Source organism: Chlorocebus sabaeus, chromosome 5, assembly GCF_047675955.1.
Source record: "Chlorocebus sabaeus isolate Y175 chromosome 5, mChlSab1.0.hap1, whole genome shotgun sequence".
NCBI lineage: Eukaryota > Metazoa > Chordata > Mammalia > Primates > Cercopithecidae > Chlorocebus > Chlorocebus sabaeus.
This window is the reverse complement of record NC_132908.1, coordinates 55,091,090-55,115,617: the sequence shown is the minus strand read 5'-3', so window position 1 is coordinate 55,115,617 and position 24,528 is coordinate 55,091,090. Positions and strand designations below refer to the sequence as shown.

The window sequence follows — 24,528 nt, the reverse complement described above, 5'->3', positions numbered from 1 at the left end:
GCCCCACCCCGGCAGGGTGACCCCAGGTGCCCTGCCTCTCCCTTTTCTGGACTCCTGAGGGCAGCCCTAAGCTCTGCCCCTCCCAGGGCCTAGTTTCCAAGGGCCATCGGGAAGGAGCCCCCACGGAATTGGAACAAGGTCTCCTTGGCATTGAGGTCAAGCCCCCTAACCCTAGCAAGGGCTGGACCCCCACCACCTGCACGCCCTTCCAGCTGGAGGCTCCAGCCCAAGGCCTTACAAACAAGAACACACTTGTCAGCTGTACAATTTATTCAGTGCACATTATTTACAGAAATCAATGTATGGGGGTGGACACGGAACCCCCGCAGCCCCACCCCTTGGCTGGCTCTCCGGTTCTGCAGGGGGCAGAAGCTGCCGGACCCGCACGTGGTGCCAGTGCATGAGAAACCACTCGTAGAGGCCAGCAGAACCCTTCGCCCCCAAAGCGCCTCGGGGATCCTGGGTGGCAGACCCCACTCACTCAGGGCCATGGGGAAGCAGAGCCAGCTGTACAGTACCATTTCCCACAGCAGCTACGGCCTCCTGCTTGCTTTGGGAAGGAAAAGAGGAAGGAGGCATCTCTGTCCTCAGGGCTGAACCCCGGAGGAGGGCAGCCTCAGGCCACAACGGGCTCCTTAGTGGGTTCACAGTCTGATGCGTGGCTGGCCTATCCCCACCAGTGTCTCTCCTCCCAGGACCCTGTGGGCACAGGGAGCTGGAAGGGAGGAACCCTGCATGCCCAGTGCCTGGCACTGTGGGCACCCAAAAGGTGGGCGCCTAAAAGGTGGGCACCCATTCACGGCCATCCACTGCCCAGGCCTAGGCACCCGTCAGCCCCCTCTCCCTGGGGCTCAGGACACTGGCAGCTGAAGCCTGAGGGAGCTGGAGCTTAGGCCCCTGAGGCTGGTGGTGTGAGTGGGAGAGGGAGGGAGGAGGTGCAGGGAGGGAACAGAGAGTTCTAGCTCAGGGAGGCATCTCTGCTAGGGGCGAGGCTGCTGCTACCCTGGGGAGAGGGGCCTTGGCATACTCCCTTTGGTCCGTGGTGAGGCAGGCCCAGGGCCCTTTCTCCAGAGAGGGAACGAGGTGTGGGCCCAAGGGGAGGTGGGAGCTGGGAGTTGCTGCTGGGGGTGGGCTGGGTTCTCAGGCACAAGGAGCCAGGGTCGCTGAGGCTGTCAGAAGTGGATTGGGAAGGAACCAAGCCTCAAGACAGGCTCAGGGGGCCACAGCCCACCTCCCTTCCAAGTCCCCTTCGGCCTGGGGCTGCCTCTGGGTGGAAAGCTCTTCCTCAGGCCCAGAGACTCACTTGGGAGGGAGGGACCAGGGGGGCCAGCCAGTCTCCAACTGGGTAGAGTCTGCAGTTACGGCTCAGGCTGAGGAGGGGCTACTCTTCCAATGTGGGCCTCTGCCTCTCGGCTCCCTGGCTGTGGCCAAGCCAGAGGACGATGGGGGCCTAATTCCCTGTCTGGAGCAGAACTACATTTAGAAAATTCTAAACACCCTGCCCAGGTCGGCGAAACAGAAACAAATGGTCAAGTAAGGTGCCAAAAACAAAACAAAACAAACACCTGGGCATAAATAATGAGGGCGGGGCAGACAGGGTGTGTGAGGGCCGAGAGGGGCCCCTACCTGGGGGCGGAGGGAGCCCCTGGGAGCCATCTCAAAACCACAGGTGCCCCCTGAGCACCGTGAGCGGGAGCGCCGGGGCGTCAGACCCACTCCTGCAGCGAGCGCTTGCAGTACAGCAGTACGCGTGGCGCACCCTTGCGCTGCATCTGCACAAGCGCATACGTGAGGCCCAGGACGCAGAGCAGCAGCAGCAGTGGCACCAGCACCATCACCACGTTCACCGTCCGTGCCACCTCCTCCATCTGCACCACCACGCGGCTGTCCCCATCCTTGTTGGCCCCGGCCCCAGAGTCCCCATCCCCATCCTCCATGTTGCTCTCTGCGCTGTCCACCCCGGGCTCTGTGCCCCCGTGGGGGTTGAAGGGCGGCCGGGCCACGTCGGGCCACCGGGGGCCTGGCTCCACGTGCTCCTGGCAGCCCATGAAATCCCGCAGGATGGACTTGGGGTAGCCGGGCTCCATCCGCAGGCGCTCATTGTCGAATTTCCAGTATTTGGTGCCCTTGTAGAAGTAGGTGTAGGCTGTGGGGGCAAGGAGGCCAGAGTGGCTTCAGGTTGAGCCCAACCACCAGTGAGATCATCAAAGACCAGGACATGTGGAGGGCTTCAAAACGCCCTTCTTGTCATTTGCTTCCCTGGGCATTTTCAAATCTTCCCCTTCTCAACTTGGAGGAGCCAGACTGAGGCTCAGAGGGTTTTGGGCCAAGGGCACGATTAGAATCCTGGGCTTCCTAACCAGACTGACATTAGCTGGGGCAGGGCCTGGAAGGGTCCTACAGCCTGCTGGGTTGGGTGCTGCAGTAAGGGATCCTGCTGCCCCTTCCCAGAACTGGCTTCACCTCATACCAGAGGTTCAGGGTCTTGCTCAAGGCCACACAGCACCCCACAGTTGTTCTAGAGCGGAAGGAACCTGGTGCTGCCTTGGGCTGGCTCTCTGGCCTTGGACACCTTGCCAGCATCCCATCAACACCAGGCAGGGCCAGGTTTCAATCAAGGGGTGAGCAAAAGAGATCAGAGCAGCTACAGAGTGCCAAGCTCACATACAGAAGCTGTGTAACAGGCCTGAGCACTGGCAAAGCAGACAGGGTCCCCCTGAGTCACCCAAGCTGAAGTGTAGTGGCGCAATCATGGCCCACTGCAGCCTTGATCTCCCAGACTCAAGCGATCCTCCCACCGCAGCCTCCTAAATAACTGAGACTATAGGTGCAAGCCACCACACCTGGCTGATTTAAAAAATTTTTTTGTAGAGATCGAGTCTCACTATGTTATCCAGGCTGGTTGAACTCCTGGACTCAAGCAATCCTCTCGCATCGGCCTCTCTAAGAGCTGGGATTACAGGCGTTGAGTCACTACACCTGGCTGGTTTTTCTTAAATGCATTAGAGACCTTGCTAGAGAAACAGAAGAGGCACAGCTCTCTGTCTCTTGCTTATAATGACAGAGACAGGGCTTTCCTTCTAGGTAGATGAGCGATGCCCTGGGAGGATTTTCACCCCTAACACTCTGAGCCAAGCCTGCCCCACTCAGGCTCAAGACTCCCCTGGGATTGCCTGGGGGCGGCTGGACTCTGTGGGCATCAGGGCAGCTCTGAGCTGCAGCTCCGGACGCAGGCAGAACTGGCCTGGAATCCTGACTCTGTACCGTCCTGGCTGTGGGATTTGGGCACTCTGCTCAAGCTCTCTGGTTTATTAGTTTGCCTGTGTGTAGAAAGGGAACTTTAACCACGCGGGAAGGACCAGGGTGTCAAGCTAGGTAAGCTGCCAGCCCAGAGCGTGACACAGCGTGTCCCCATACACACCATCATAGTGCCAGGTGAGCTTGGGCAAGCCCTGCCCCGTGGTGTGTGTAGCAGGGGTTATTCGGTGCTGGGCAAACTGGGAGGGGCTGGCCAGGTACCTGCATCATTGCTCAGGAAGGCCCCTTTAGGGGAGGCAGGGATCCCCTGCCAGACACTGATGGACTTGGGGTAGCCAGGGTCTCCACGCTGTGTCTCCTCGTTGAAGCGCCAGTACCTGCAACCAAAAGCACCAGGCTGTGGACCTAGAGACCCTGCTTGGGCCAGGACCCATTCCCCACAGGCAGTGGATTCTTTCTGGGTAGGCCTGAGGTTGAGGGGGGCCTAGCCGGGGCCTTCTCCCCTTAGGGGAGGGGTGCACTGCTCACCTGTCCTCTTGGAAGAAGAAAGTGTGACCTGTGGGCTCCCACCAGATGGCTGTGTCGATGCGGTCATAGGGGATGCCCAGGCCATAGCTGGTCAGCGGCTGTGGGTAGCCGGGCTCCAGGTTGGCTTCTCGAAACAGCCAGTAGCGGTCACCTGCAGGAGAGGTGGGAGGCAAAGTGAGGACAGGCCTGGGGCTGAGGGGTGTGTATGGGAAAAGAATGCTCTTCTGGGCCCACAAATCCATTTACATCCACTGCTGTCCCCCTAAGGCACACAAAATCACACTCACACCGCTCTACATATCCATGACAACATATAATGCAGTCACCCACACATCACACGCCGCACTCACGGACACCTGAGGCACACTTGTTCCCACGAGCAAGTCACCCGCTCACACCCGTACATGCCACACGCCACCCACGGCCCTCGCTTCCATGGGCACACCCACCCCCACACATATAGTTCTTGTATGGGGAGGGGGCTGCCTGGCCTCTGGGTCTGGGGGCTGTGTCCCTGGAGCACACTCGCAGCCCTCAGTGTGTGGCCCAGCGCTCCCTGCTTTTAGTGTGGGGCAGCCCTGTCCTCATGCCTCGCTGAAGCTCAGGACAGTGGGGTTAGAGCCCCGGCGGATCCACCACAGGCCACTGCCCTACAAGACCTTGTCTCTGCAGACAGACCACAGAAATCCAGCCCCGGAGTGGGCCGGGGGCACCTTTTCTTATGAGGATGGGGCTGCAGGAGGCAAAGAGGCAAGGACAGAGGGAAGCAGGGCTGAGCCCTGTGCTGCACGAGGTGGCCAGGTACTTCCGGGTCGCAGGTCCAACCCTGCCCCCGGCCTCTATCTTCCTCCCGTCCCCACCTTGCTGCTGTGTCCCCATCCTCCCAGAGTGAGCCCACAGTGGGGGCACAGGACCAGACATGCAATGCAGCCCTTCACCTCGTCTTCCCTCGGGTCCAGCAGGGTCAGAGGTCACGGCAGGAAGGGTGCCCAGCCCCCTAACGCTACCCCTGCTCACCTTTGAAGAAGACAAAACGACCGTCTTGGCGCTCGTAGGCAGCACTGATGTCACTAGGCAGACCACGCCAGAAGTGCCCGATGGGCATGGGATAGTTGTCCAGGACGCGGTTGTGCCGGACTCGCCAGAACCAGCGGCCCTGGGGAGGGCGCGGTGTGAGCAGGCAGCACAGGCAAGCTGCCTTGGCCGAGAGGTGCCATCCTCAAACCACCCCTTCCCAGGTGAGGGTGGGCCCAGGGAGAGGACACTGAGATACTGAGGCAGGCAGTGGCTTGGAAACTGAGGGCTGCACAGAAACAGCCCTGAGCTGGGGAGCTGGCACCAGGGCTTGCTATGTGACCCTGGACAAGTCCCTCAACCTCTCAGGCTGGATTCCGCCTCGTCTAGAGCTGAGGGCTTAATGGCTCCCCGGGTCCTGCTGAGTGAGGGTGGGACAGGGGGACCAGAGCAGCCAGGGAAAAGGCTCAGGGACAGGCATAGGAGGCAGGGCCAGACCTTGAACACGAACATCTCCCCGCGAAGCATGGCCACTGTGTCAAAGTCCCCGTCGCAGATGTTGGGGCCATACTGGTCAGGCCGCTCTGTGGCTCGGGGCTGGGCTGGGGGGCCCGGCTTTGGGGGCCGCTCTGGCTTCCCACCTGGGGGTGGTGGCTGGGGAGGCCGGGGCGGCCGGTGGTCAGGCCGGCCTGGCCGCCGTGGTGTCACAGTGGGGAGAGGCTGGGTGGGCTGTGGTTGACCGTCTGGGGTACCTGCAGAGAGGCGGTGAGTCTGTTCAGAAGTGAGGTCTGTGTTCCTACTCAGAATCCCGGGCCCCAGGCCCCCTGCACAGGCCCACCCAGGTGGAAAGTAAAATCCTGTCCATCTACAGCAGACCCCTCCCCAACACCTGCCTCCATCCTCGGTGGGACCTGGGTCCTCCTCCTTCTAGCCCCTCCTCGACCTCCCCACACTGACCTTGGGTCACTGTGCTCCTGAGGGTGTCTGCCTGCATGTCCCCTTGGGGACATTCCCCTTGGGATGCCAGCCTGCTCCAGCAGAGGCTCCAGGCCCTGGCTTCAGGCGTTTTGGACTCTGCATTTCCAAGTTGCTGGGGATGCAGCAAGGGGTGCCCATCAAGTGCCCAGCATGGCAGGAGCTGCCGGCCCCGAGCAGGCTCGGTGTGAGCACAGGGTGCAGGCCTTGGCCCACTGAACTGGCCCAGGGGACCTCACTGCTGGAGACTTTCTCGGGTGGGCCCTGGGTGGGGGGTGGCACTTCCTCAAAGCCACTGGGAAGTGATAAACCGGCAACACTGAACAGAGCTGTGACAGGCTCAGACTGGAAGTGATGGTGGGAGGGGGCGGGTCCTGGGATCCCCGAGGCACTTGTGGTCTAGTAAGAATACCGCCAAGGGTAAGGACAGGAGGGTCATGAGGAACGATGGTGCCACCTGTGTCCCTTCAAGGCCTCTAGCCTACAGCCACAGCCTCGAGTGAGGGCCAGGCCCTGGAGGCAGCCAGCTCTGGGTTTCACTTCCAGCACCACCATTTATTCCCCAAATGATGTGGGCAAGTCACTAATCCTCACTGGGCTTTGGGTTTCTCATCTACAAAATGGGGATAGCAGTAATGCCTACTCCTCATTGGGCAGGGACTTGAGAGCAGCATGCAGAGCCTGCTGGTAACAGCCCACGCACCGTAGAGCTGCTGGATGCCACGGAGATCATCCTCGGGCAGCTTGAAGTTGTCCACGTCCTTCCATTGGTAGAACGGCGCCATGATGGCATTGGGGTTGCTGGAGTGCTCCAGCCCCAGCGCGTGGCCCAGCTCATGCACTGCCACCAGGAAGAGGTTGTTTCCTTTCGGGGAGAGGAGGAGGCAGCACAGTCAGCTCTGGCCAGTCCCAGGACCGAACCACCCCGGACCCTCCAGGCTGAGGCTGCCAGAGAGCCTGCCCTTGCTTCCCTCTTGGAAGAGGCTGAGCTCTTTTGGCCTACAACGACCCCATCTGAGAAATGGGTACAATCATCCTTTCTCGCCTCCCCTTAGAGATGGTGGGACAACAGACTGAAATCAAGTGTAGTGATCCGGAGACAAACACAGGGGAACTCTCTCCTCCCAGCCCCGCGGCTGCTGAAGCCACTCAGCAGGGCACTGTTGCCCAGCTCCGGCGCCGCCTGCCCTGTCCCCAACCCTGGCTAACTGTCCTCACCATGCAGGTCAGTGCTGGAGAAGGTCCAGGGCTCATCTGCGTCAAAATGGGTGTCCCCGCCCAGGCCGGGGCCAGGGAAATAGGCGTGGGCCAGAAAGCCACCGGTGCCGTCAAATGGCGAGCTGTCGCCGTGGAAGCCAGAGGCAAAGAGTACCATGATGTCGGCCTCCTTCTGCCGCCGCAGCCGGATGTCCTCATAGGGCACCTCCTGGAAGACCAGGGGTGTGGCCTGCTCCCACACGCGGAAGGCCCTGCGCACCGCCTCCATCGAGTGGTACCAGCCCAGCTTCTCCGTGTAGTTCTGGATGCTGGGGGTGGGTGGGAGATGAGTGAGCAGATACAGGGCCAAGGGCCTACTGTCCTCGGCTGGCATGTTCCCAAGAGGGCACGCAAGGTCACCAACAAGCCCGTTAGTATCAATTGGCAGTTTGCTTTGATGTAAATCATAATTTGAATTTGTCAAATCCAGGAGATGAAGCTATCATTAAATTAAGATTGCACTGTGGCAAATAAACTGATTTTAAGTAAGAGAGACATTAAGTAAACTAAAATACAGGTGCTATGTGGCTGGGGGAAAGACCTAGAAAATGGGATGCAAATGGGTGAGGTTTGGGAAACACAAGCTGAGCAGTTCTGAATGTTGAGCTCCAGGGTTAGACAGACCTGAGTTCAAGGCCTGGCTCTAACAGTATCTGTGTGACCTAACTTAGTCTCTCTATTTCCAACTTCTTTTTTTTTTTTTTTGAGATGGAGTCTTGCTCTGTCACCCAGGTTGGAGTACAGTGGCACGATCTTGGCTCACTGCAACCTCCACCTCCCAGGTTCAAGGGATTCTCCTGCCTCAGTCTCCTGAGTAGCTGGGACTACAGGCGCGTGCCACCATACCCGGCTAATTTTGTATTTTTAGTAGAGATGGGGTTTCACCATGTTGGTCAGGCTGGTCTTGAACTCCTGACCTAGTGATCCGCCTGCCTCGGCCTCCCAAAGTGCTGGGATTACAGGCATGAGCCACTGGACCTAGCCTTCTTTTTTTTTTTTTGAGACAGAGTTTTGCTCTTGTTGCCCAGGCTGGAGTGCAGTGGTGTGATCTCAGCTCACTGCAACCTCTGCCTCCTGGGTTCCAGCGAGTCTCCTGCCTCAGCCTCCCGAGTAGCTGGGACTACAGCCATGCACCACCACGCTCGGCTAATTTTGTATTTTTAGTAGAGACCGGGCTTTTCCATGTTGGTCAGGCTGGTCTTGAACTCCCGACCTCAGGTGATCCACCGGCCTTAGCCTCCCAAAGTGCTGGGATTACCACAGGGTTCCAGTGAGGATTAGAGGAAGTAAGTTGTAGCCAGAGCCTGCATTTGATGAAGTATGGCGAAGCCTGCTCTTACGCATATAAATCACATTCAGCTCTGTGTGCTAGAGAGACTTCCATTAAACCTGAAGGGAGTATTTTAGTTGGTTGTACCTTGAATTCACTCTCGGGGCTTGAGGTCTAAGTGACCACAGGAGCCACTCTTCCTTGGGAGATGGAACTCAGAGTGGGAACAGAGCCAGACTGGAACAAAAAGGGGAGCCCTTGGGGAAAAAAATCACATGGCTCAAGGCACACTTGGCTGGGGGGTTTTCTTGCTCAAGGACTCAGCAAAAAGGATGAGGGCCCCTGATCCAAGGATTCTGCAAGCGACTTGCCTGTTCACTTGATGGATGCCTGGATTCCTGCACCCCAGCCATCCCCCACCCCTCGCCACAGTCTGTGCTGGGGCAGTAGCCCAGCTGTGCCCAGTGAGGCTAGCCCCTGTCTGCAGGGCAGTGGGAGGTGGGGAAGGATAGGGCGGACGCAGCTTGAAGGGTCCTGACCTTCTCTCAAGGGAGACTGCCTGGCATGTGTGGCTGGTCTCATCAGTGTGGGAGTGGGCTGGTCTGTTGAGGCTGGGTGCCCTGGGGTGGGCTCTGGGAAAGGAGGCCTGAGGCTCGGCCTGCCAAGGGGCAGACACCTCCCTGGGCAGCTGAGCCCACTACCTGAAGGTCAGATGGTGGTTGTTCCACTTCCTCCCGGTGAGGGCATAGCGCTTCCGCCGCCGCCGCAGATTGGCTTTCACTCGTACCCCGAACTGGTCCGGCACCCCACAGCGGGGCCGCTTCATCCACCTGTGACATGGACACAGAGGGGTGAGCACGGAGCCTCTCCTCCACACACCTGCCTGTTCTGGTACTGCCACTTCCAGGCTTCCCAGCTGCCCCTCCTATGACATGGTGCGGATGGGGGACTCTCAGCTTCCACTTCCAGTAAAATGGGCAAAATGCCTGTATTGGAAGACTGAGTGCCCAGAAGTGGCTCAGTCAAGGTGAGCCCTTCTCTCCTTATCACCCAGTAATGGAGGGTCGCTCAAGGCCTTCTGTCCTGGATATGTTATGCCCTGTGCATTCTTTTCAGGGACATGGCTTTAGGTCATGTCACTTGTTAGATTCATAGCCATGCCTAGCTAGGATTTCCCATCCACAGCTCCTGGACTGCACCTCCACACTCCCCTGGCCATGTCAGACATCACTAATCGATCACTGTGCTCCTTACTGCCAAGGCCTGGATTCTGCCCCTGGAGCTTTCTCAACACAAGGCTTTGGGCAGCCACTCCAACCAATTAGAACTGGCATGGAGGACCAAACCATTTGGCATCTCTTATCTAGGCCACTCTTTTCTGGAAACTCCACATGCTGAGCCCTCTAGAACAGGCCAGATGGAGGGCAGGTGTCTGTGGGGTCTGGATGAGGGGGGAACTCACTCCTTGGTCTCTTCGTCGAGCACACCCGTGACTGGGATCCCGTAGAAGCGCTGCATCTCAGCAAGGGCTGAGGCCAAGATCTGGGCGGAACGCATGGTGGACATATGGCGGCTGGGCTGGGGTAGGTAGCCATAGAGCCGCAGCCAGTTCTGCAAAGAAGCCACAACCCCGTCAGCAGGTCCTGGCACTGCTACCTCCAAACATGTACAGCCTGTGCCAACTGCTTCCCACCACCTCCACCACCGCTGCCCTATCTGAGCCGTCATCACCTCCTGCCCAGGTGACCCTGTGAGCCTCAGCACCCTCCTCCCTGTCATCTCTCCTCACAAGAGCCAGAACAAAGGCCGGGTCAGATCTGGTCAATCCTCTGCTTAGAACCCTGTGAAGATTTCCCATTGCAAAGGAAAAGCCATTTGTACAGGAGCCACAAGGTCCTCACTCTGTCACCCCACCTTAGCCAGCCCTCACCACAATCCACCCCAGCTGGCACGCTCCTGCCTCAGGGCCTTTGCACTTGCTGCCCCTGCGGCTTGATGCACTCTCCCACCAGACAACTGTGTGGCTTTCATCCTCATTTTCTTCAGGTCGTTGTTTCCATACCACCTTATCTAAGAGGTGTTCTCTGACATGTTGAAAAGGCCCCATCAGCTATACCCTGCAGCCCCCTCCTTCCCCCCATGCTTATCACCCATCTAACGTACTGTATATTTCGATTAGGTGTTTGCTATTTGTCTTCCCCCATTAGGACAGAAGCTGTGTCCACAGTAGCTGACAACTGCACTGGCCCCTACAGGGTCGGCCCCTACCAGGCCAAGGAGACTGCTGGGGACCCAAAAGGATTGAGGACCTCTTGAGGTCTCACCCTTTGGCACTGCTCCCCAAAGACCTTAAATCTCCTGGAAAGAGTGGACAGATGCAGGTACCCACCCAGGATGGAGGGCGGGATAGAAGCCTGAAGCCCAGGCCCTGGTCTACTACAGTCTTCATTCTCCCTGGGCCCCAGCTTCCTCACGTATAGAATGGGGAACCATGGGCTGCTGAGGAGTGAGGTTTGAGGAAGGCAGCCTTCGAAAAAGCTGGTACACAACAGGTGTGCCCTTCCCTTTCTACGGCTTGCTTGGCAAGTCTTCTCATCCATCTACCACCCACCCTGCCAGATGTTTCTGAACACCTTCTGTGCCAGCTGGGGGCCACGGGAGGACTAGGCTGAGGCATCCTGGCCTTCAGGAACTTACAGTCTTCCTGGGAGACCCAGCCCACCCAAAAAAGCAAGGAACCCACACCCCACGAGTCGCATGGCCAAGCCAGAGGGCAGAGCCAGGCCGAGCTGTGGTAGAGAGGGGGTTCTGCCCTGTCTGCTTCATGTCCTCAAGCCTTCGAGAGCACGGTGACCGCCATGGGAGGCAGTGAGCAGAGACCAGGGGCTGCCCTGGACCTTGGCCACTCCAAGTGTCTGTGTCTGACTTGTCTGGGTCTCTAGGGGTATCCAGAATGAGAAGCCCTTAAGGCCGGCCCTCTGAGTGCTCTGGGAGGTGAGGGCTACACCCCGAGGGCCCAGGGAGCAGGGGAGTAGCTGGACACAGAGATTGCTTTAGGCTGACAGCTCACATATCTGCCTGCCACCAACATCACATCTAATACTTCAGGCACTTGCTCTCTCAGTGCCATCCACCAGCCCAGCCCTAGCACCCGGCCAGGTCCCTGGTGTGGCAGGGCAGGCCAGCTCAGCGGTACCCAGGCTGCTGATAGACGGAGCAGCTGCTGAGCCAAGGCAGGCAGCATGGAGAAGCTGCCAGGGTTGCAGACTGGATGCACGGCCACAGCTTTGAGGCCTCTCAGGACCCGGGAAACAGCCCCAGAGCAATGGGGTGGAAACGCGGAGCTGAGAAACCACCACCAGCTCTGGGGACAGGTGGAGCTAGGCAGAGCCTGGCTTGGTTATTTCCGAGGTGTGACTTCACCTCCTTATCTCTCAGTCGGTCATCGGTAAAAGGGGGGTTGCACCAGGACCTGCCGCATCTCCTGGGTTTCTGTGAGGAGGAAATGGACAGTGCACGCTAGTGCCTGACACGACCCTGGGCAGCAGATGGTGCTCGACACACGTGCAAATGACAGAGACCCAAGGCCTGTGTGGTTGTCCCTGGGGCAGGCAGCCTTCGGCCTCCTTGACCCATCATCGACCAAGAGGGCTGATGGGTCTGGACTTTCCAAGACTGGTGATGGGCCAGGCTCCACCAGAACCCCAGAGTGGAGGGAGGCAGGAGGCCCCCAGGGCCCCTCCACCAGCACTCCTCACTTCTGGCCCAGGGCGCATTCCCACAGCTCAATAAGATACTGACAATGTCGTGGGTACCCTCCCTGTTCTTCTCAAGCATGGGAAACCTCTCCCAAGGCTCCTGTGCTGGGGGGTGTGGAGTGGCAGATCCACCATCCTTAAAGGACAGTTTCCCTGAAGGTGCTTGGGGAGATCCAGAAGGTGAGGCCATGATGCTCAGCCAGCTCTAACGGCAAAGGGGATGCAGCTGGAGGCCGGGGGAGTGGCGAGGGACTGGCTGCCAGCAGATTAGGGCACCTCTACATCACCTATTTGCATACGGTAAAAATATCTCTGGGAGCGCAATCATGGGCCACTGAGGGGGTGATTAGCGGTATCTGCAGAGTGATAGGAGGGGAGGGCGGCAGGGGAATCAGTCTGGGGCCCCGGGGAGGAAAGCGAGGGTGCTGGCCTGTCTGCAGTGAAGAGCTCCAGAGACCAGCAGAGGGGCCCCTTCAACCACGGGGCCAGCTCAGGGGCTGCCAGGAGGGTCCCAAGGGCACTATGGACCTTCCACACAGAGAAGCAGTATTGAGTTCCAGGAAAGTGAAGAGCTTCCATCTCGCTGTTAGCCAAGCTTCAACCCTCAGCCATCTGGGGTAAAGAGCCAGAGGCTGAGGATGGGGGCACCCCTTGGGCAGTGATTGGGGGAGCTGGGGGGCAGTAGGCAGAAACACAGCCTTGGTGCAGACCAGCCAAACCTCTGGATAACAAGGCGAAGCTGACAGAGCACACCTGACCAGTGACAGCGTGCTCAGGGTGGCTGAATGCCAAGTGTCCATAAATCTGCCCAGGTGGCAGCAATATCACCCATAGGACTGGGAGCTTCCTCCTTTTCCCCAGGGTCCAGGAAGAAGTTTCCCGGCACCTTCCTGCCACACTAAGTGGGACAAGTTCGGGAGAACACAGGAGGGAAGAGACAGCAGGGGCGGGGATGTGAGGGCGGGGCCGGAGGTGCTGCTGCCTCCAGGTGGGCAGTGTGGGGAGCTTGCTGAACTGCTTTGCTGCCACTGGGCAAAAGGCACAGATGAGTCCCCAGGTCATGACTCCCAGTCCCAGTGTTCAAGCCCTTGCTGCTCTCCTGGTAACTGTAAAAACTGTCCCTAATACAAGGAACCTCTTCCTGCCACCTAGAGTCACAGGTGGGGTGAGCCACGTGGGTGAAGCTTTGCTTCTCAGGTGAGGAAACTGAGGCTCGGAAAGTCTGTAAGTGGCAGAGTAGGGTGGGATATGAAGCAGGACTTGTTTCTTCTGCCACTAAGCCCACTGTCCAATGGGAGGGAAGGAGGGCTCTGGGGCCATGAGGGCCCCTCCCCTCTGCAGCTTGGGGTGTGGGCTGCTATGGGGGGCACTGGCCACTGTGGTTCTCTCAGCCATTTCTTTTCTTTTTTTGAGACGGAGTCTCGCTCTGTCACCCAGGATGGTGTGATCTCAGTTTATTGCAACTTCTGCCTCCTGAGTTCAAGTGATTCTTCTGCCTCAGCCTCCTGAGTAGCTGGGACTGCAGGCGTGCGTCACCACACCCAGCTAATTTTTCTATTTTTGGTAGAGACAGGGTTTCACTATGGTGGCCAGGCTGGTCTCGAGTACCTGACCTCAGGTGATCCGCCCACCTTGGCCTCCCAAATTGCTGGGATTACAGGCTGAGCCACCACACCTAGCCAATTTCTTTCTTGACTTCCAGACCCCATCCCATTAGTATTTATTGACACTTCAGGTGAGTGGCAAGGAGATATGGGGTCACCAGGAGTCAGAAGGGGGGTTCCTGGACCCTGGTGCACAGGAGAGGCCATAACCGCAGCACCTGAGTCTGGCATGGGCCAGCCACCCATTCCAGCGTCCAGTGAATGCCCACTGTCACTCCTGAAAGGTAGATTTATGACCATTCCCATGATACAGACAGCAAGGTTCAGAGACAGTGAGTGGCTCACCCAGGGTCACAGAGCTGACCTGGGCTGGAACTGGGGCTATCGGACCAGGCTGCTTCTGAGGTATCACCAGCTCCTCTTGGCCTCAGGCTGGGGACACTGGGCCTTTCTCAGGAGCAGTGCCCAGCACAGCACGGGGAAGGGTGCCTAATCCTCCCCACACCCAACATCTCCGGCCGGGTCTGGGCGCTGGGCCATCTCAGTCCACCCTCCCCCACAGGCTGCCGAGAGGGTTGGTGTAAGAAGCTGCTAGATCAATACTGTGCAGTGAGCAGCCGCCACAGTGGGGGAGTGGGGGTGGGGTGGGGGAGGGGGCGAGCGTCTGCTGCCGCTGCCCCAGCCCGCCCTTCCAGCTCCTCCAGCACTCAAATCTGTAGAGCTGGCCGGCAGACCCTCCCCCAGGGCCCTTATCAGACCCCAGGAGATAAGGACACTTTCTACTGGGCTCTGCTTTGCCTCTGTCACCCAGGTTCTGTCTGCAATCTGAGCAGACCGAGGCAGAGTTGCCCAGCCAGGCACAAAAGAAGCCTTGTCAAGGCTGCCAGCAATGGATCCGGCCCCCAGACCTTTTGTGGCCTTGTGAGGTCCTCACCATGCCCATCTCCCCTACCCTGCAGTCTTGGTATTGAGGGCTCTAGGGAGCAGGCCAAGGCTGTGCCCAGCTCTGTACTCCCAGCCTCTAGGCACAGAGCCTATGCTGAATGGGACGAGTCCTAGGACAGCCAGGGAGCTTGCAGAAGGCGGGGTGCGCACTCCAGGCCCACAGGGCCCACCTAGATCAGCAGACCTGAGCCAAGAGTCCACTCACCAGCTGGGTGGCCGCAGTACCATAAAGCCCAGCCACCCACAAGGCCTCCACGGACTACAGCTGGCCAAAAACTCATCCAGCCTGCATCCTGCAGACAGGGGGCGCTCACTGCCACCCAAGGCAGCCCATTCTCTCTCCAGACAGCAACAACTGTTAGCCCTTCCTCAGGCTGAGTGGAAGTCAGCCCCTGAGGGCCGCCCCTTGGTCCCGACTGCTAGTCCACATAACAGGCCCCCGGGCAACAGAAGATGGCTAGGGTAACTTTTCTAAGCCTTAGTTTCCTCCTCTGCAAAATAGGGCCAAGATCATCACTCGGATCCACCAAGCAGGGTTAAGAGCACCCCCAAGGCCAGTAAAGGAAGGTGGCATGGGCAGGGCGTGGTAGCTCACGCCTGTAATCCCGGCACTTCGGGAGGCTGAGGTGGGCAGATAACGAGGTCAGGAGATTGAGACAATCCTGGTTAACACAGTGAAACCCGTCTCTACTAAAAATACAAAAAATTAGCCAGGCGTAGTAGCACGTGCCTGTAATCCCAGCTACTCAGGTGGCTGAGGCAGGAGAATCGCCTGAACCAGGGAGGTGGAGGCTGCAGTGAGCCGAGATTGCTCCATTGCACTCCAGCCTGGGCCACAAGAGCGAGACTCTGTCTCAAAAAAAAAAAAAAAAAAAAAGGCGGCGTTGAGCCAGGTCCTCCTTGGTGGATTGCCCACTACCTTTAGAGGCAGTATGGTCCACATTTCAGCGCTTCTAGGACACACATGCTTAGTTTGGGCTTAAATCTTCTCCCTCCCATGGGTCTTAAAGCGAGTTGCAGGTGGGGGCTGGGACTCTGGGTGGTGGGGAAGTCCAGCAGGAGAAGCAGGAAGGAGGAAGACGTCTTGAGGTCTGACCACTTCTTTACCCAGCAGCCTTCCAGCCTGCCCCACACTCCTTAACTTGGAGGAAAAAACAACCGGGTTCCCTGGCCAGTGGGCGGGGTGAACAGGCCTCTGTTAGCCAGGAGTTTCAGGCCTGGCTGGGGCCCAGCCTTGGGTCCTCACCTGGAAACCTCCCTGCAGGTGCTGACTCCTAGATGGGGATGTCCACAGGGTAGAGCTTGGTTGGCTGGACAGATGGGGGCAAGGCTGGGTGGGCCTGGGGGCAAAGCTGTGTTTGGCTCACACAGCTCAGGCAGCTCTGGCTCCACCTCAGAAACCTCCTTCCCACCTGGATCGGGCCCAGCAGAATTCTGCATGGTGGAACTTCCACAGGATGGCACCCTAGGCTCTGACCTGTAGCCTTTAACCCTGCATGGGGGTTGGGAGCTTGGGCTCCAGGCCAGACTGAGCTGGGTTCAAATCCAAGCTCTGCCACTCCCTGGCTATGGAATGTGGGGGTCATTTTTCTCGACTCACTATATTAGTTTTCACTATATTAGTTTTTGTACAATAGGGTAATGACAGCATATACACTTGAAGAGTTAATACAAGGATTAAATGTGAAAATGCTTACAAAACATCCCTAGGCTGCGTCCAGGACAGACACAAATATGTTGAACGTGCTCAAAAATAACACCTGCTGTGCCGGGCGCTGTGCATAGCGTTTAGTGTTTTGCACATAAATGCAATGAATCTCCCCAGTAACTCCATCAAACAGATATACGATTGCTGTTCCCTTTTGATAGGAATCCTAAAGTTCATACAGGTTCAGTGACTTGCCCAACAGTAAATGCCATTCACTTCTGTCACTGTGTTTTGCACTATTTTGCCAGGGAGGCTCTGGACACAGGGTGTAGGCCACCGTGTTGTGCACTGTTTTGCACTATGTATCAGGTGCCATGCTCATAAATGCTGAACGTGGAGTTAAGACTCTCACCCCTACAGGGTGACAGTCACTCCTAGGGGAAGGACAAGGCAGTGCCAGTGCCAGTGCCCTGGAGAGGTGATCTAGACCTCGGCCTGCATCACCACCAGCCAGTGGCAGCAGGATGGGGGGCATCTCCAAGGGCTGGCTAATGGCTGGAGCCAGGGGCTCATCCACCTGTCCCATCACTGGAGGCTGAGTTGGGTCTCTTCCCACTTTTTCTTCTATTGCCATGAGGGCCATGGGATTAGGGAAGAGGCATCCCTCTTTGCCTGTGGGATCCAGGTCCAGCTCCATGGCCTCTGGTCTCAGGAATCCCTAGAACCTGTGTCCCACTGTGAAGCAGCCCTATCTGAGCCGTCACTCAGGGCTGTCCAGCCAGATGGTGCCTACTGTGTCTCAGGTCTGGAGTGTTCAGCCGCCTTCAGGGTCCCGGTCCTCACACTCAATGGTGGGCTTCTCCCAGGACCCTCTTTGTAAAGGAGAAAGATACGAGCAGGGTCCGCAACCCCTCCCTGTCTTTACTGACTCAGAAAACACATCTCCAGGACCAAAGCACTGCTCCTGCTGGAGTGTCCAAGTGAGGGAATCACCTAAGCCTTGGGATGATATGGAGGATATCCATTCTGATCTGATCTGGAAAGTAGTGGTGCTCACAGCGACCACCACAGCTAGCCTGAGGCAGAGGTCAAACTCCCAGCGGGGCAGAGGTGATGATGGCAGGGAACATCTGGACCAAACAACAAAAGGGCCACAGAGGGACAGCCAGAACAAACCGCCTGGCAGGGAGGGGCTTTTCCATGCCTGCAGTGTGGCCATCCTGAGTGGGCATAAGAGACAGCAGTGGGCACTGGGCTTTTGGGGAAAGTCTTCTTTTGGGGGTGGGGATAGCGTGTTATTTCCATGTTGCTCCTCTCCACATTCATGGATATCTTTTAAGTATCGACATCCTGTGGGGTTGGGCAAAGGAGGTTATTTGTGTTCAGAGGTTACGATGGGAAGGTCAGGCCAATACGCTGCTCAGACAAGGAGCTTACACTGGGCTGTTCTCTGCAAGGAGACAGATGACTGGCTGGACCTAGGGGCAGTCCCAACTCGGAAACATGGCAAGGGCTGGGTGTGAAGGGCATGGCCCAATGAGATCTAGGTCCTTGGCTGTGCCAATCAGACCAGTTCTCGCTGGGTCTTGACACAGAGCATGGAGAGGAGTGATTTGCTACTAGCAAGAAAACAGAGTAAAAAGCAGAGACAAGAGGGGAGGGGGAGAAGATTCAGCTTCTGTAGATTCCCAATGACAAGGCCCCGCTATTAACCCCCTTTTCTTAGCTGGTGGACAAAGACAGCATCTGTAGTTTTGCTCTGTTAAAAGAAAGAGGAGACCAGTGGGGCCCGCCGGAGCCAGCATGGAAGTACTAGTAGAGACTGAAACGCAGGAAGCCCGAGACTGTGGCTCACCTGAAGGTGGAAATGAGAATTCATGCCGACCCCCCCAATCCCCCACCCCCCTGCCGCCTCATCTGCTCTGTGGCTGGGTAGGGGCTAGGAAGATACTTGTGGGCCTGTTCAGGAAGGGTGGGTGGATCTGTTTTGGTGGTGGTGGCACCACACCTGTGAACTCTGGCAGCCTGAGTCACCTCCACAGAGCAGGCTGAGGGCCTGAATTGTGCCTGGGAGGAGGGGGTAGGGGGAGACAGGTGAGATAAGAGCTCCCCTGGTGAACCTGGAGACTCTCAGCCCTGCAGGGCAGGAACAACAGTGGGCACCTCAGCCAGGTGGGGATCTGGCCCGGAATGACTACAGACTGGGACCGGACATCTAAGGGAGAATGTGGGATAGGGCAGGGCAGCTCAGTGGTGGGCTAGGGCCTGGCAGGTTGCAGGTGTTTCTCAGTTCCTAGCACATGCCAGGTTCCTTGATGTCTCAGCCTTGCGAAACTCCCGTGGCTTCCACCCTGGGAGGGGAGAGAGGAAGTGGAGAGGGGCTGGCCTTGGCTCAACTGCCAAGCTGCTCCGAGAAGGTCCCAGCCGTGACCCAGCTGGAGGCCTGAAGCTGTTCGGATGCTGGGGTGAGAATGAGAGAGCCAGCCCTTCTCCGAGGAAGGGAGGCTCGACACAGGGTGTAGGCCAGGCCCAGGAGTCTGAGGCCACAGCCTCCTGGCAGATGGGCTGGCTGCTGAGGCCATTTGACTCTTTGGGCCCACATGTGGCCAGACCTGATGGGACTCCAGAAACAGCCTGTACCCAAAGCCAACTGTAGGAGCTGGGATACTCCACCTGTCTCTAGCCCTCTATCTGCATGGCTGCCAACATTCAGGGCTTCCTAAACCTTCCGGGGTCTCTTCCAGCCACTGCCCAGGTCCAACCAAAGTGTCTCCCCAGGAGTAGGGCTCCAGGACAGTCACAATCTCCAGATCAGGAGCACGGTCTGTGATAATGCAACCACAGCTTCTTCCCTGGCAGCACTGAGCTGTGGGCACTCCCTGAACTGGGGGGTTGGGGTAGGGGCGAGATGGAACTGGAAAAGTAGAACAGAGAGAGAGTGAAGCCCCCTCCGATTACAGGTCCCTGCACCCCAGAGCTCCTGGCCAGCTAGGGTGCCATTAGCAATACACAGTCATCAAATTCCATCATTGCTTCCTATGTACAGACACCATCCCTAAGTAAATTAGAAACTCAAGGGTGGGATTATGACTTGAAATTCTTTGGCACTCCAGCCCAGAGTGGCAGGTGGGCCCAAACGGCACTCTCCGCCCAGTACTTGGGTCACTGGCTGAGAGGTAATCCTCACCAACAGGAGCCCCCTAAAACTCCTGCCTGCCTGTGTGAATGGGGTGGGGGAGGGTGGCCAGACTGGGTTGGGGCGGGGCTCCTATCCTGCCTCCTGCCAGGGCCTGGCTCCTTGCAGCTCTCCCTGGCCTGGCCAGGGAGGGAGGACAGAGCAGGTGGGGAACTGGCTGGGAGGTGTAACTCGAGCCCAGGAGGAATTCCCTGCCCTTCCTCTATGCTTTTATTAAAGTAGGGAGGGGAAGGGCAAGCTTCCATCGGAAAAATCTCCCAGGCAGCCCGGGGAGATGGGAAAGCCGCCGTGGGCCAGGGAGGGAGCACCAGCCCAGCTGCAAATAGAAACGGCGCTCCGGCCCGCAGCCCGGGCAGCCCAAGGGCACCAAGGCCTGAGCACCGTGCAGAAGCAGCTCCGGGTGGTTCTTTCTCCCTACTCCCGGCCCAATCCTCTCCCCGCCTATCTGGGGCAGGGAGCAGGTCTTAGAAGTCGGGGAAGAGCGGACCCTGCTCTTGCTCTGGGGCAACAGAGCTGGCGCCTTCAGTGTCCTCGCTCGGGAGACACCATGGAGCTGGGGCGCTGGCTGGACCCGGCTCTACGCCGGGATGCTGCGCCTGGTCATCCGCGGGAGCCATCCACAGCGGGGCCCCAGGAGGGACGCCAAGAGGGCTCCTAGCGAAAAGAGGCGCGGGGTCCACCCTCTCCCACCCGAGGCTTCGACGTAGGGGGGCTGTTGGAAGGAAGCGCTGTGGGAGGCAGGGTTCGTCCTTAGGACCCCGCCCGGGCGTGGCCAGGCTTCCTCGCAAGAGCGCAAGAAAGTAGCCAAAGCGCCCCCGCAACCCGAGTCCGCTGCCTCAGCTGTTTGCATCCATCCCCCCCGCATCCCGACCCGCCGTGTGCGCCTCGGTATCACCCAGACGAGAGGCTACCTGGGCAGGAGCGCTGTTGCCCAGCTGCCCAGCTCCTGCTCCGCCTGTGGCTGTCCCCGAGAGCAGCCCCCTCCCCACTCGCAAAGAGCGCCACTGCGCGCCAGCCGGGCTCTCGAGGAATCGGCTGCCCTGGAGGGAAGGAAGGAGGGGAGGCAAGGGCTGGGGGCGGCGGAAGCGGCTCCCGGGACACAGGCTGAATGTGGGGGGGCCGGGGTGGGGGCTCAGTGCCCAGAACAGGGCTGTACTCGGAGTAGCGGGGAGGCGCGAGCCCTGCGCCCTCCAGGGTTTGGGAAGAGGTGCGCTGCAGAGGGAGAGCTGGGGAGGAGCAGCCTGCCAAGTCCCCTTTCTTCCCCGCCACGGCCCAGAACAGGGGGCGCGTCTCCGCTCCCTCCACCTCCACGTCCCAGGCTGCGGGCGTGGCGCCTCTCTCTCTAAGCCCCTAGCCCGCAGCCAAAGAGCAGGGCGGGGGTCTTACCTCGGCATGGACCTCTGCGTCTTCGGCCGCTAGGCCAAGGCCCAGGCAGCCCAGAAGCACCAGGAGCAGCGGCAGCAGTCGCGGCCGCGCCGCCTCCTCCCAGTCGCCGAGGAGGCTGCCAGTCCAGCCCGGCCGTCCGGGCGCGCTCCGGTTGCTGCCCATGCTCTCGGCGCCCAGCCCGGCCCGGAACACTGCACGCCGGGTCCTCGCACGCGCCTTGGAAACTTGCGACGCTCCCTGGCTCCTGGCCCGGCGGGCGCGCCGCGCACCTCAGGTTCCCGGTCCCCGCTGGAGCCGCCTAGGTCGCCTCGGCAAATTCCCAAGCCCGAGGAGAAGCGGGCAGGGCAGGTCCGGGAGCTCGGAATCAGCGGGCGGGAAAGGGGGCCGGCCGGAGCTACCCCCCGCGGGGTCCCGCAGCCTTGGCGCCCAGAGCCCGGGGCCCGGCTCCCGAGAGCGAGCGCAACTCCGGAGCCTTTGTCTGGCTCAGCGCTCCGGCCGCCCGGTCCCGCGGCGCCCCCTGCGCGCCCAGCTCCCTCTGTCCATGCCCGGGGCCGGGCGCTGCCCGGAGCGCGTGCCTCCTGCCCGGGGATTCTGCTCGCCGCCGCGCCCGACCGGGCCCGGGTCCCCACGCAGTCCCGGGAGGAGGCGCAGGGAGCCCACCCGAGAGAGCAAGCGAACCAGCCAGCCAGCCAAGGAGCGGGCGCCCGACGTCCCCGGCGAGTTCAGCGCGGCTCCGGGCGCTCCCAGCCCTCCTCCCCGCGCGCCGCGGCCGCCGCGCTCTTAAAGGGCCAGCGTGCTCCCAGTGCGCGGACCCGGGCGGGGACCGGGGGCGGTGCCCCAGCCAGCGACTTCTCACGAGCAGGTGCGGGCGGCCGAGGCCCGGCAGGTGGGCGGCCCGTTTACTCTTCCCAGAGGGCGGGAAACGTCTCCAGCCCACCCCGCGTCACTCTCAACCCAGCGTCTGGGGGACAGGGGTGACCCCTAACGCGACCCCCCGCGGAGGGAGGAAGCAGGGAAGGCGTGGTCTCCCTGCCTGGGTGGAATGAAGACGACTCCTTAGGGATCCTACCTGGTGGGTGGGGGGGATACTGAGGCTGAGGGGGACGGGAAGGAGGTCCTAGGGGAGGGACCAAAGAGTCGTTTTATATATTTATATGGAAATTTGTCAGCCTGAAGTCTCTTTTCAAAAGCCACAGGGTGTCTCTGGCCATTGAGTAACTTTCCTCATTATCAAAGTGAGGGTTTTGTGCGCGTCAAGGGCGCGTTGCGGCGGACAAGTGGCAGGTTTAGGAGGGACACGGTTCAAGTTCCGAGTCCGCCCATTAGCTGCAGCTTGCACGTGGGCAAATTAATCTCTCCGAGTCTCCATGTTCTTATCGGGAACGTGGGGCAAAGAGTTGGGGTGAGTGCGAGGTAAGGCTTCCGGTTCTTGGCCTGGCGCAATAGGTGCCCAAGCACTTTGGCCACTGGCTAGTGCGAGTGAAGTGCGACAGTGCGGCCCGACGCGGCGCGGGGCGGGTGGACACACCTCCCCGCGAAACTTAATGAGCTGGCGTTCATTCTATTCCGGAAGCAGCTTGAGGTCGGGGCGGGGTGGATGCAGAAGGCCAGAGCTGGGAGGCCCGGGTCGAAGGTCCACCGAGACCCGGGGGCCAGGCCAAGGGCAACCCTGGAGACTGACCGACGTGGTCAGTGGGTGAGGGCGGCAGGCAGGAGGGCGGAGACCGTATTCCTTATCTTCAGACCCGGAAATGGAAGCTGTCCTCACCTGAGGGCGGTTTTCTCTAGAGCAGGCCCGCGGGGCACCCCAGCCGGCCTCGCCTCCCGGAAACTGGATATCAGAAGACCTGGCAGGGCGCCTTAGAGAGCGCCTGGGGTGTCCTTGGGTAAAGGAAGTCGGAATTTAGAGAAAGGAACCGGGCAATTTCATCATTTCCACGGACTCACTTCTCTGTAGGATCCCTCATCTGGGAAGTGGGTTTCTAAATTCTCCACTTTGAAATTTGCTTTTGGGAAATGTGCAGTTGTCTTCAGACACAGACAACAGGGCTGTCCTTGTTTAACCGACCGCGTTGCACTCTTTCAAGATATTTAGTCCCGATTAGCCAATTTAAAAAAGTTTGGGGCTAGGAAAAGTGGCTCAAGCTTGTAATCCCAGCACTTTGGGAGGCCGAAGCGGCAGAATTGCTTTAGCCCAGGAGTTCAAGACCAACCTGGGCAACATGGCAAGACCCCATCTCTACAAAGAATGTAAAAATTAACCAGGCGTGTGTACATCTGTAGGCCCAACTACTTGGGAGGCTGAGGTGGGAGGATCACTTGAGCCCAGGAGGTTGAGGCTGCAGTGAGCTATGATCATGCTGCTGCCCTTCAGCCCAGCTGACTCAGAGCGAGACCCTGTCTCAAAAAAAAAAAAAAAAAAAAAAAATTGGGGCTTAAGGGACTATTAGTGAGAGGAGCCTAGGAATGAATGGAGCAACATTCTTAAAGGCCTGGGTCAGTCAAGTCTGGTGATTTTCTCTCTGTTGGAGGTTCCTCTCTTGGGGTCCAATCCTGCCTTAAGGAAATGACATCCCCTATGACCATATCTTGAAGCTCCCAATTATTGGGTCTGGCTCCTATAGATACTTTGGGAATCCAAGGTGGATTTGCACCTACATCCAACCCAAGAGAGCTGGGTTTCTACTGGGTCTGGCCAGCACCCAAAGCCCAAAAGGACTAGTCAGTGGGACTGAGATGTGTGAACTCCAGCCCTTCCATCAAGAACTTTAAACCTTATCCATATTTTGCCAATATCGTTTCATCTATGCCCTGACACCCCTGCCCACCACCACACACCTTTTTTTCTTAGTCTTTTGAATGAAAGCCCAGACATGGTGTTTCACAGCAGTTTCATTTAGAGGTCCCGATGTGGTGTGAGGGGTTGTAAAAAGCTCTGGATCAGAAGCCAGGTCCCTGGGTTTTTGCCTCAGCTGTAATTTACTGGGCAATCGGAGCAAGTTATTCCCCTCTTTGGGTTTGTTTCCTCATTTGCGAAAGGAGAGTTCTGAGGTCGTAGGGGAGGTCTCCTGTTCGATGAAGGAAAGTAGCTGTGGGCTGGAACTGGGCCCAGGACACCCCCTCCTCCAGCTCTCCCCTCCAGGGGCCCCTCAGGCGATGCACCCACCCAACACACCATCAAAGGTGAAGCAGGCCTTGGGACTCTTGGTGCCAAGACAAGGAATAAACAAACAAGCCAAGGTAATTTCCCTCTCCCTTAGAAACAAAGCTGGGGTGGTCTGGAGAGGCGCTGGAGAGTGCCAGGTGGAAATCAGCCAAACAGGCGTGAGATGATTTCCCTGCCCTGTGGGGAACATCTGAGGACACCGAGGCCAGATGTGTTGATTTTGTACTCTCCCTGGTGTGATAAAATCCTCATCAAGAGCATTTCTTTGGGCCAGCCTGCCTGGCAGGGACTGCAGCCTGCTCTGGTCTTCCCTGTGTCTCCAGAGTTGTCTACGAGGTTTCTCCTCTTATGGAGAATCTCCTCTTATGGAAGAGCCCCGGCTGCTTCTGCACTGTCAGCGGGAGCGCTTGCTCAGCGGGCTCACTCTGCTCCAGAGGCACACTCAGTGTCTGGGTGCCCGCCAAGCTCCTGCCGCCAGCCTCCTCCTCAGGCCCAGCCTGCCCACCCCTCCCCCTCAGCGAGG

General features: G+C 58.7%; 1 protein-coding gene across 1 annotated transcript; it reads right to left on the bottom strand.

Moving 5' to 3' along the window:
- Positions 1–258: 258 nt before the first annotated feature.
- On the bottom strand, positions 259–21,834 carry MMP15 (matrix metallopeptidase 15). Its single transcript, XM_007993495.3, has 10 exons — positions 20,840–21,834; positions 9,765–9,913; positions 9,004–9,132; positions 6,994–7,301; positions 6,479–6,640; positions 5,299–5,552; positions 4,804–4,942; positions 3,787–3,937; positions 3,520–3,635; positions 259–2,146 (listed from the first exon to the last, which is right to left on the bottom strand). Exons 1-10 carry the CDS (start codon positions 20,999–21,001, stop codon positions 1,707–1,709), a joined length of 2,010 nt encoding a protein of 669 aa, XP_007991686.3. The 5' UTR covers positions 21,002–21,834; the 3' UTR covers positions 259–1,706.
- Between the last annotated feature and the right edge of the window lie 2,694 nt (positions 21,835–24,528).